Genomic DNA, 12,373 nt, shown 5'->3' with positions numbered 1-12,373 from the left:
CTATTGGCCTCTGTTTCACAAATAAGCTAAAAAACGCTTTTGTTTTACCAAGAAGTACAATAAAACGTTATGCTGGAATCCTTCAGAATAAAAGCTGTGGAAGAACATCGACTGTAAATAAATATTTCTTAATGCACAAAGTATACAAGGGAAGTTACTTATTTTATAATTGATAACTGGCAAATCGATACACAATATAAAGTATATAAGAGTTGTCTGTTTTAACTCCTCATTTCCGTGACAATACTATGCTTTTATTTCGAAGGCAGATAACCCCCTTTCCGGATAAGGGGCAGGGACATGCTTAAATCCTTCAGCATAAAAGCTGTGGAAGAACCGACTGTAAACCGACTTTCTTAATGCACAAACCATACAATGGTTTGGAAATTACTCTCATAACTTAATTTAGAACTGATAGCTGGCAAATAAATACACAATATATTCTTCAAGGAATTCTTAATAAGTTAAATTAAAAGTTGACAGTTTTAACTCCTCACTTCCGTGACGATGTTACGCTTTTATTTTGAAGGCAGAACTGTTCCGGAACATTAAAACAACAACATTAGCTTCTGAGCTGTTGCTGCTGCGTTTTTACTGTTACTGTATTTTCTAGTAGTTACATCAACAACGAAAACAAGTACGACCAAAGCACTAGCATCAGGTAACGTTAGTGTACTATAAATAACATTTGTTCATACAAGTTGGTTATCTAGCAGATTTACGTTGTCATCAACGTTAGCAATGTTTAGCTCAACGTTGGTGCTTTATTGTTGATTTTATTAGCGTGTTTCTAGTGTATTCAGGCTCCAGTTGTAGTTGTATTTTTTCATAGTGTGTGTGAGAGCTATATACAGAGGATTTGTGTCTTTTGCATGTCCAGGTGTGGAGATGATGGAGGAGACTGAGGAGCAGAAGAGAAACTACGAGGCAGAGAGCTTCAGGTGCGACTTTCTTAATTATGCACAGAACCATCTAACTAGTTTAAGGTTATGCAGCTTCATTGAGGGACTTTGTTAATTATGCACAGACTAGTTTAAGGTTATGCAGCTTCATTGAGGGACTTTTTAGAGGGAAATCATTGTAACTACAGGCGAAAATTTCTGTTGTAACATGATTAATTACGTTCACAAGTGTTCATCAGAATGTGTGTGTATGCATACATGGAATTTGACTCACATTTTCCCATTGCAAAATATAGAAACAAGGACATTAAAGACAACAAAGTAGAACAGAGAAACTAAGCATAAACATAAACTATGTACAATGTAAATACTAATATATATCAAAGAATATATATGAACATAAAGAACAACAACAATGACAGTGGATTTGTGATATTAGTGCAGAATGGAGGTGCACTTTGTCTGATTAATTGTTCATCAGAGTGACGGCCGGTGGAAAGAAGCTGTTCTTATCAAGTGTTCCTTGATAAGGTGGAGGGACACCAGGTTTTATAGTGTTTAAAAATGTGTCCACCTGTTAAAATGTGAGTGTTGATAAGTAGAATGTGTGTGTGTGTGTGTGTGTGTGTGTGTGTGTGTGTGTGTGTGTGTGTGTGTGTGGGGTGTTACTCGGTGGGTGAATACTAATTATTGCACAGTTGTACTGTCACGGCCATAAAACCATCAGGTTTACCGCTCATAAAAGTTACATCACATGGGAAGAAAACTGCTTGTGTGTCTTGTTCCTGAAGTATAAAGTAAAGTGCTGTCAGGTTCAAAGTCGTTTTAGACATTTCATACAACATTTCTGTTGTATCAGCTCAATCGTCACTGAAAACGTCCTGAAAAATGATTCTTAAGAAAAGATCCTGAACACTGTCACAGGTGTGGATCAGTGTCACAGGTGTGGATCAGTGTTACAGGTGTGGATCAGTGTCACATGTGTGGATCACTGTCACAGGTGTGGATCAGTGTCACAGGTGTGGATCAGTCGTTGATGAACTCTTTGTGTCGGTGTCTGCCGTTCGGTACCAGACCTCCAAAAGCACAATTGTCCGTCTCCTTCAGGGTTGAATGTGTTGTGAGACTTATCAGGGTGCAGCGTTTGCCAGTCTGTGAATGTGACTGCATTGTGGCCGGTGGATTAGGTTGCCCAACCGAACACACCTAAAGCGGATTTGAAACAATGCGTTTTCCCCAAAAGGGAAAGAATGGTTTTGTTCATGCAGCTGGTTTCTCAATTTGTTTAATAGGCCTAATGTTGAGACATTTTACAAGAGATTATACGTAGTTTTTTATTGCACAAAGAAGACTCGTAACTCCTGGAGCACCCGAATCCTTGAGCCAGGACTTTCCTCATTTCAGTGGTTTGATTCTACGGAAACAACCCAAACATCGGACTGTGGCTCATACTTAAATCCTCAAATTCGTGATTCTTTTCTTTTAAAAACAATTTTGGGACCTTCGGGAAACACTTTTCGTATTTTGTCACTTGAACAACCCTCAGCGGACCTCGCTGCATTGACCACTTTGAGCCAGAATGGATGAAATCGGCCGGCTGTCGGCGGTGCGTCTCCGCTCCGACAGCCTCTCCAGCGACGCCACGCAGTCCACGGCCGGCGGACTGGTGCTGCGCCATCGGCTCCACCAGCTGATGACGTGCGTGGATGACTTGGACCCCCGAAACGAGCTGCACGAGAAGATGGTCAAGACTCTGGACGACGCCTTCCTCGCCTGTGGCAGGAGAGCCAACAGGCCGAGAAAGGACCGTTTCAGGTGGAGAGTTTTCTGTGTGCTGAAGCCAGAGAGAGTAATAAAAAGTGTTCCTCTTCCTCTTCTATTCAGCTCTGTATCTGTATTTTGGGTTGAAACCCTCCAGTAGAACTTCTGTCAGACACTTTACTGTTTTACAAAGCGTGAAAAATTCAACTTTCTATGAATGTTAAGAGTTCTGGAGAAAGGATGACTGGTCTCTTTATGAGGTGACTGCAGCAGCCTGAGCGTCTTTACTGTAACGAGCTCCGCTCTGGTTTTTGACCGAACTGAATGAAGCTCTTTGATTTACTCTTTGAAGTACAGTTCTTTGAAATGTATAACGTCTCACCCAATCGCGTGTTCAGTTCTAAACATCTATGTTCATCTGTTATTGATGAAATATTACATTACATTACAGTCATTTAGCAGACAGTTTCATCCAAAGCGACTTACAATCCGACCGCAACCGATCGCCCCGAGGCAGCAGAGCGGAGTGGTCGGGCGGGGGGTGTAGTGCTTGACCATGGCCTGGAGATAGGAAGGAGCTGTTCCTTTCACTGCCCTGTAGGCCAGCACCAGAGTCTGAAACTGGATGCGAGCTCTTACAGGGAGCCAGTGTAGAGAGCGGAGGAGGGAAGTTGTGTGGGAGAACTTGGGGCGATCGAACACCAGGCGAGCTGCAGCTATTCTGGACAAGCTCCAGAGGTCTGATGGCCGACGCCGGGGCTCCGGCAAGTAGAGCGTTGCAGTAGTCCAGGCGAGAGATGACCAGAGTCTGGATTAGCACCTGCGCCGTCTGTCTCCTCAGTGAGGAAGAGGAGAATCCTCCTGATGTTGTAGAGCAGGAATCTGTGTATTTTTAGATGCAAGTGCTGCACGAATTATTCCTTTTTTTCCCTCCCTCAGGCTGCACATGGTCACGTGGAACGTGGCCACAGTAGATCCTCCAGATGACGTGACGTTGCTTCTCCACCTGAACTCCCCAAAGAGCCCCGACCTCTACGTCATCGGGTAGGTGGTGCAGGGAATGGGGATTGATCGTTAGGGGAAGTATTCTGTCTGTATGTTGTTGTGTACACAAGTGGATATGGGGCGGTATGGACAAACGGATCTATTTTTTAGCCTGAATGGCGATAAACGATATATAACTTAGTTTTCCCAACAAAGTGGGCTAAATGTTCAGCTGCAAGTCAAAGCCTCATGTGAGACGTCACAAGCAATTCTGTTCAAGCAGATAGATCCTGTGAGGTGGTTCAGATACGGTAGAGACAAAAACATACGAGGACTGATTTAATTCAATAACTTCGACTACTTAATCACGCTGTTGTTATGCTGATGTTGTTATGCTTGATTGTGTAATTGATGTTACTTTGTGGAACCTAGCCGAGGTTGCATCACTCGACATGTCCTGATGTACCTAAGCTGAGTTGCAGACGTCTCTTTTCAAATGTAAATATATGGCATCACGTGACGGACCTGGAAAATGTCATTCCACGGTTTGGTCTAGGGTACCAATAACATGGTAGGGGAAACACTAGTGTGTGTGTGTGTGTGTGTGTGTGTGTGTGTGTGTGTGTGTGTGAGACAGTTTGCAGGAGGTTTACTCCGGACCGCTGAGGTTTGTGTCGGACAGCGTATTCGATGACCCGTGGAGTAAAATGCTCATGGACACCTTGGCACCACGGAAATACGTTAAGGTACAAATCTTCTCAAAACGCCCTCACACACACACACACACACACACACACACACACACACACACACACACACACACAGGTAAACAAACCACGGTAATGTTTATTATTGTTACTTGTGGTAAGTGTAAATCCTTAATAACTATATATGAGAGTTTTATGCTGTATTTACTTTGTGTGTGTCTGTGTGTGTCTGTGTGTGTGTGTGTGTGTGTGTGTGTGTGTGTTTCAGGTGTCGTCCATCAGGATGCAGGGTCTGCTGCTCCTCTTCTTCTCCAAACTGAAGCACATCCCGTTCATCAGAGACATCCAGGCCACCTACACACGCACTGGCGTTTTTGGTTACTGGGTGAGACACACACACACACACACACACACACACACACACACACACACACACACACACACACACACACACACACACACACAATCATTTCACTTCTGCAACACTTTCAGATTCACAATGGACAGTAAAAAAAGAAAATTCAAAAGTATCAAAAACCTCCTCGTCAAAATCTGCCGCTTTCATTACCCAGAATGCAACTCAACCGCCGTCGCCGTCAGTTTGGTGAGAGATCCGGGTTGTGTTATGCTAGTAGCAGCTAATGTAGCCTCGAGCTGCTAGCTTCAACCGGAGACGAGGAGCTACAGAGGCCTCGCTTCATTTTTTTGTCTTTTGTTTTTGGTTCGTCTGTAAACTTCCTGTTTGTCTCTCAGGGTAACAAAGGGGGTGTGTCCGTCCGTCTGTCTTTCTACGGTCACATGCTCTGTTTCCTCAACTGTCACCTGGCGGCTCACATGAACTACGCCTCGAAGAGAGTGGACGAGTTCGAGTACATCATGGACGCCCAGGCCTTCGACCGTCAGAAGGCTCCCAGAATTATTGACCACCGGTGAGTAAAAAAACTATTAAACATGAGTTTATGATCTCAATCTCTAGTCTCAAGTCTTCTTCAATACAGCAGGATGTTCATTTAGTACATGATGGTCCATTTAGAGTCAAACTCTCTCTCCCTCCCTCCCTCCAGGCTGGTGTTCTGGTTCGGAGATCTTAACTTCAGAATTGAGGACCACGGTATGCACTTTGTCCGCTCCTGCATCAGCGATCAGACCTACAACCTGCTGTGGAGCAAAGACCAGGTATCGATCAGCTGTTCATATAAATAACACTCGAGTAACCACATCATCATCATCATTATCATCCACGACGCGTCACATACCGAGTTCATGATTCGATGAAATGTGTCGTTCTCAGTTGACGATGATGAAGAAGAAAGAACGGCTCCTCCAGGAGTTTGAGGAAGGGCCTCTGGACTTTCCACCCACGTACAAGTTTGACCGAAACTCCGATATTTACGACAGCAGGTAACAGTTCAACATCACGACGATCGGTCCCATCAGGGGAAGGGATGAGACCGTATGGGATTATATCGGGATTATATCGGGATTATAGGATAATATCGGGATTATATCGGGATTATAGGATAATATCGGGATTATATCGGGATTATCCTCACAACAGTGAAAACTATCGAGCTCGTTATCATGTAGAGAAGTGAAACATAGTCTGATTTTCTCTCTCTGTCTCTCTCACCTAATTAAGATTATTTTATTGTTTGTTTTTTTACTAAGAAAAGATGTGCGTTCAATCTGTGACGCAATAATAATATTTGTTTTTTAACTAAATGTACTGTGAAGTGATTCCAGTGTGTTTAAGCATCATTTTTAAGAGTTTAAAATGTTGATGATTATCTGGATAATATCGTGAAATGCTAAATTTGATTTTTTGGGGCCAGGATAACCGTGATATGAATTATCACACTGTCCCATGTCTAATCATATGTGTGAGATCCCTTCTTACTTCCAGTGTTTGCCTCTTAAAACCGTAACTTTGTATTTGATTTCATCTGCACCGTCTTCACAGGGTCTACAGGACGTGGTTTGGCTTTACGTAAGAGTTCAAAACACATCTGTGTCCACGTCTTCTCTTAATTCACCTAACTACACTTCAGTCTGTGTGCACGTATGCTTCTTTTAACCACTTCTCAAAGGCTTAATGCAGATCATCTTCATCTGTAACAGACTGCAAATCAAGCAAACCGTCAGGTGGAACTAACAGTCTCCTCAGGATGAATGTCAGAAGACTGAAATGCTTGTTTATTTCTCAGAATGTTATTCTGAGGGACAAACTTATGACTGTTTAAAGGAAAACTGGGGAGTTTTTTAAGTAGAGTTTGGAGAAACAGACCAGCACAAGAGCAAAATACTGTGCTGCTGTGGACGTACTTTATCCTCCTAAAAGACTCAATATCAGTTTAAATATACGAACGTATAAAAACACATTCATGCATCTTAAAGGGGGCGTTTAGATTGTGTGGTTGTGTGAGGTACTTCTTCCATATTCAGTGTATTATCTAGAGTAGTACCAGCTTGGGAGTCAAGTGTAAAGTGTTAATAACATATTTACCTCTTTTGACCCGTTATGTACAATTACTGTTTTTGTCAATGGAGTCTGGAGGCTTTGTAGAGAGAATATATAACGTCATAAAGGGTCAAAAGGGGTGAAAATATGTTATTAATAGTTTACACTTGGCTCCCAAGCTACTGGTCCGTCTACTGTAGATAATACACTGAGTATGGAAGAAGTACCTCACACAACCACACCTGAAAAAGATCCAAACTGCCCCTTTAAATTATTAAGATGCATAAATATGTGTTTTTATGAAACGCACTAAAAGCTTCTACAGAGTTCTATCAGCGTCCCGTATTAACCCTCATGTGTGATCACTCTGCTTTCAGAGCTTGTTCAGAGTATAAAAGCTATAAAACACGTGATGTGTTCAGAACAGCTGCTGCACATAACGGTTAACATGCATGGCCACAGGTAGACGCGTTAGGACAGGAGCTATGGCCGCGGACAGTTGGCTGTGTGTTGGATTATAATGTGTTTCCTTTGTAATGTCACATTAACTATAACAAAGTGTAATACACACCTGTATCCTGTAATATGACATTGTGTATTTTAACACACTAGTAAATACATTTTTTATGTCGCGTCTCCTCGCGTCAAAATCTTAGTTCAGAGTAAATGTATTTCTGTGAGAGTTTAACTCTTTAGATTCAAACACCAGCATTAAATCTATTTAAGTCCATTTAAGTCTATGGCACACAATAGCAGCTTGTACGATGGAATGTTTACAGGTACACAATATATTAATAACTGTTATACGGCGACATTTCATTATTTAAACAACAATAGGATGTTATTGTAGACACATTTGATCGTGTAAATTTGAATTTAATCGCATCCAGACATCTGAATTTCTATATTTTTTCAGTGATCAAATATGTTTTCGTTGTTAAAGGCTGGGTTTATTTAGCGGTTGGAAATGCAACCGACCAGTTAGAGCTTTGAGGTAATATTAAAGGTGCCAAGCCAATAAAATGGCTCCTTAAAGAATAATGGCGGAAAATTGGCCACAAAAATAAGGACATCCCTCCCAGCCGTGCACCCTCACAGCATCTTGCTATAGAGAGTCGTCTTTGTGTCCCGACTGAACTCCGCCTCTCTGCTCTCTGTCCAGCGGGAAGAAGCGTAAACCCGCCTGGACCGACAGGATCCTGTGGCGGCTGCGACACAAGGCCCCGCCCCCTGACGAGCAAAGCGAAAACTCGGTCGACCGGGAGGCGAGGAAGCTCGAAGACGAGGACGAGGACGAGGATGAAGAGTACCCGCTGAGGATCAGGCAGGACTTGTACACCAGTAACATGGAGTACAGCATCAGCGACCACAAGCCCGTCATCGGCGTCTTCACGCTGGAGGTGATGTTTGCACTCAACATAGTGAAGAATGATGTCACGTCTTCTGAATTTTTCTGTCTAGGTTTTCAGACGTGACTGTAACAAATAGTTCACTAACAGAGACATTTACATGTTTTAGGGATTTTACAAAGAAGACACATTCACTTTTTAGATGAGGAATTAAAAATCTACATTTTAGTAAATATTTTGCAGCCAAAACAAATTGTTTACAAGGTCTCTGTCTCTCTCTCTCTTTCTGTCTCTCTCTCTCTCTCTCTCTCTCTCTCTCTCTCTCTCTCTCTCTCTCTCTCTCTCTTAAAACTGAATAAAATATGAAATGAAAGAGATCAATATTTTCAGCTGCTCCAAGTTGCACAAACATGATTCATCCTCTAAATATCCACAACTACCTTCACAGATTCACTTGTAAAACGTTTCATTTCTCCGTGTGTGCAGCTGAGGAAGCTGTACGACGCTCCTCTGGTGCGTCTGCAGCCGGAGGGCGACTGGAGCGCCGACATCGACGCCATGGTGCTCTACAGCCCTCTGCAGCCGTTCTCCTCCAGCGCCTGGGACTGGATCGGACTCTACAAGGTCGGCTGAGAAACACATCCGTTAACCATCCGGCAATCCAAATATCGTGTCCCAGTATGACAACCTTAAGTGTGTGTGTGTGTGTGTGTGTGTGTGTAAAGGTCGGGTTCACCAGTGTGTCGGACTACCTCACCTACACGTGGGTCAAAGACGACGAAGTGGCCTTCAATGAAGAAATCATACAGGTAGTAACGCGTGCTGCGAGTTTATTGTGACACATTTTATTGATTAAAAACAAACACTGATGTCATAAGAAGTACATAAATGAATCAGAAGCGTGTGTGTGTTTGCAGGTGTATGTAAGTAAAGAGGAAATCCCAGTGCGGGGAGGAGAGTGTGTGCTGTGCTACTACAGTGATACTCTGCAGTGCATCGTTGGAATCAGTGACGCATTCAAGGTAAGCTCGTAATACCGTCAACTAATCGGGGCGCAACGGATCATAAAAGTCACGGTTGGGATCAGATCAGAACAAAGAAAAAAGGGAGAAAATCTAACTTTCAGCTGGTCTACAGGTCTGTGTAAACCATCAAAGATTCTGAATATTATCCTTTTACTTTGTTATAGTCATCTATATTGTTTAAAGATAAAAAAAACACACAATTCAAATGATTGGGAAATAAAAGATTGTATTTCTATTGATTAATGACGGATTATAAGCTGCTGTAAACAGATCATAATTCATCTCTAACATCTATTTTATATTCAAGTGAAAACATCTCCTTCAAACTACTGGATTTATTCAAGTTCATCACCAAAACTAAATTTTACAAGATCACATGTGAACACATCATGATAACGTTGTAATGTACCTTCAGCCAGTACTCATGTTCACTGAGCAGAGCCTGAAGGCATCATGATGTAAGTTAGTTAGTTAGTGATGCTCTTAGTTGTTAACAATGTAGCATTTACAGAGATCGGTGGTCCGTGTCGCCCCTATTAACCTGCTGCTCTCTCGTAGGTCCAGGAGTCGAAGGTAGCCAGTGAGGAAGGATTGGTCCCCGAGAAGATCGACGCTCTCGACAAAACCGTATGGAGAGAAGACCTGTAGAACTGATCCATCAGTGTGGTTGTATCTGGATGTATTTGGGCCTGGATTGTCCGAGGCTTTTAATTCCTGTGGTTTCCTAACTCACCCCCCAAAGGAGAGAGGTTAGGAAGTGCTGCTTGTTCTTGCTGTTACACGTCTTCACTGCTGCCGGTGTGGCTGTTAAGTTACGACACGTTTTTATATGAATAATCTTCTTCTCCATATGTTGACCAGAGTCTTACGGTATCATGGAAACTATGAGCAGCCCTTCATCACCTGACTGACAAACCTGAGAGTAACGTTTCCCTAGAATGGAAACTCAAATTTACATTTGTTTCAGGTGGAAAGAAGAAGTGCCAGCTTTGTGTAATAAAACCACAAACTGTGTGTGTCAACCCAAGTCCGTACAAACATTAATTAAACAGGAAGCTTAAATGAATCAAAGTCCAGCACAGTTTCCAAAAGTGTTTATAAGAAGTGGACGGAGTCATCGAGGCGTCACTCGTTGGTTTGATGAAACAGAAGGTGAAGCCAGTCAGTTGATGAAGGGAAGTTCTCCGTTAGAGGAAAAACTCTGTTTGAATGCAGAACTTCATGCTCTCAAAGCGGCTGAAAAGAAAACTTTGAATATTTATCTTCCCCTGACGGCCACGATTAGGAACAAAAAAAAGGGAATTGCTATTTGAAAATATGAAGAAATGAATGTCCTCGAAGCCAGTTTATGGATTTAAAGACTAATTTGCATGTTAGTGACAATATGATGCTGGAACAGCCGCTTACATATTTATAGTTAATCTATATTTTCTGCATGTTCTCTTCAGTCTCATTTAAAGGGCCAGTGTGCAGCACGGCCTGATTGAAGCGGTATTTAGTTGGTTGCAATCTGCAGCCTCACCACTAGATGTCAGCAACAAATCCCACACACTGTCCCTTTAAAAGCTTTAAAATAAAGTGCTCGTTCAGGAGATAATCAGAGCGTCAGTTAGACGGATCCCACGTCACAACAATATCTTTGTATTATGCAGTTTTTGGAGAAATGTTACGGCTATTTTTTCATGCCGCATTTTTGCAGACTATTCAGCCCAAATTCAGGAGTTTTGTGCGTTCAAGAACTTTGTGTGTTTGATGGTCCTGCAGACACAAATATGAGTTAATGACTAGAATAAACCCTTAAAGGCAGAAATAAAGAGATTCAAATGTATCGTTTATTGAACGAAGAAGTTGACGATTTGACTGTTTAAAAAAAAAACGTATTATTGGCTTTTAAAGTAATTTTCTATTTAGAAACGTGCTGATAAATACGAGATAAATATGAATCTGCTCAGTCCTGAAAGCATTGCTGTAGCACGTACGTTTAACCTCTTCTGGGCTTTAGCATATTTTAAGATATTCATACATCATATATTGTGACTTGGCTGCTTTAGGACGATAAGAGAAGATACAGCGGTTTGGATTTTAATTTACTCCAGTTGTTCCTGGAGGACTTGACACGTGACTATTTAATACAACTGTTTTTGTGGAGCAGATTACCTGAGGCTCATTTTTTTAGCTTGCAGTTGTTAAAACATATATTGTTCATTCCCTTTAATACCCTTCAAGGTATCACAGTGAATTGGAGAACATGAAGAGATGTTGCACTGTTTACTGTGGAAGCAAACTTATTTAATGTTCACTTTATTGTTGGTGTGTACTGAACGAATATAAAGATTTAGTTTTACAAAAACTATATGGATTCAGCAAGTGCCTTTGAAATGATCGTAGCTTTAGTGTACTGTACTCTAGTTTGGTGCGATGTGTATCGTTAATATTCTTTAGATTATTTATCATAACAGCGAGATGTTCACGACCTCCTCTTGATTATAAACATTGCGGTTCTAAACTTTCAGTGGAATGTTATTGGTATTGGCTTGCTGGAATCAATTATTAGCCAATTTGCATTTTTCCCGTTTTATATTTTGTACTAAAAGAGGTAAAATGAAATGTAAGTGTACCATAAGAGAATACCAACAGATGTATAGCTTTGCAAATATTAAATAAGTCTCACTTCAGTTGTTGTGTGGTTTACTTTTCTATTTTTAATAATAGTAATAATTGTATTATAGCATTATGTATTAGTTATTGTCATTGGGTGTCTTAATTGTTTTTTTTACCTTCTAGCTAATCACTTTGATTTAAATGTTAAAACAGTCAAATGAAGATGTGACGTGTCGTAGTAACCGTTTGTCGACGGACAGAAGACGGACAAACGGATACATTTGGTTTCAACTTTACGTAACAGGGTACGGTCAAAGTCTGGTACTTACAAAGAAGTTGTGAAGAAATTTAAACATTATTTCTATTTTATTTTATTTCAGAGGCCTTTTAAATGTTTGTATTAATTTGTAATAAGTGTCTTTTTGTCTGTAATTTAAGTATGTTGGTATCTTTAATCTGCTCGTCCATTCCAATGTTTCAGTCTTGGGATTCTTTTGCAAGCAGAGATTCAAAACAGTATTTATAATAAAGTTTATAGTAATGGAATGGACATTCTTTGACACGTCACACTCTCTGAGCTCAGATT

At 41.3% G+C, this 12,373-nt stretch overlaps 1 protein-coding gene across 2 annotated transcripts; it reads left to right on the top strand.

The window, feature by feature from the left end:
• Positions 1-531: 531 nt before the first annotated feature.
• On the top strand, positions 532-11,957 carry LOC306700992 (inositol polyphosphate 5-phosphatase K-like). Of its 2 annotated transcripts, XM_079166182.1 has the most exons (14): positions 532-661; positions 881-941; positions 3,603-3,707; positions 4,285-4,393; positions 4,623-4,739; positions 5,108-5,283; positions 5,419-5,530; positions 5,646-5,755; positions 6,315-6,341; positions 7,975-8,212; positions 8,648-8,785; positions 8,887-8,970; positions 9,079-9,183; positions 9,745-11,957. In XM_079166182.1, the coding sequence occupies exons 2-14, from the start codon at positions 889-891 to the stop codon at positions 9,832-9,834; spliced, it is 1,464 nt and encodes a 487-aa protein (XP_079022308.1). In that variant the 5' UTR covers positions 532-661; positions 881-888; the 3' UTR covers positions 9,835-11,957. The 2 variants fall into 2 exon arrangements, with proteins under 2 accessions (XP_079022308.1, XP_079022309.1); XM_079166183.1 differs by lacking the exon at positions 6,315-6,341.
• The last annotated feature ends 416 nt before the right edge of the window (positions 11,958-12,373 follow it).

The sequence above is a fragment of the Pholis gunnellus genome, assembly GCF_910591455.1.
Source record: "Pholis gunnellus genome assembly, chromosome: 9".
Lineage (NCBI taxonomy): Eukaryota > Metazoa > Chordata > Actinopteri > Perciformes > Pholidae > Pholis > Pholis gunnellus.
Note: the sequence above shows the minus strand (reverse complement) of the source record. Positions and strands in the feature narration are given on the sequence as shown.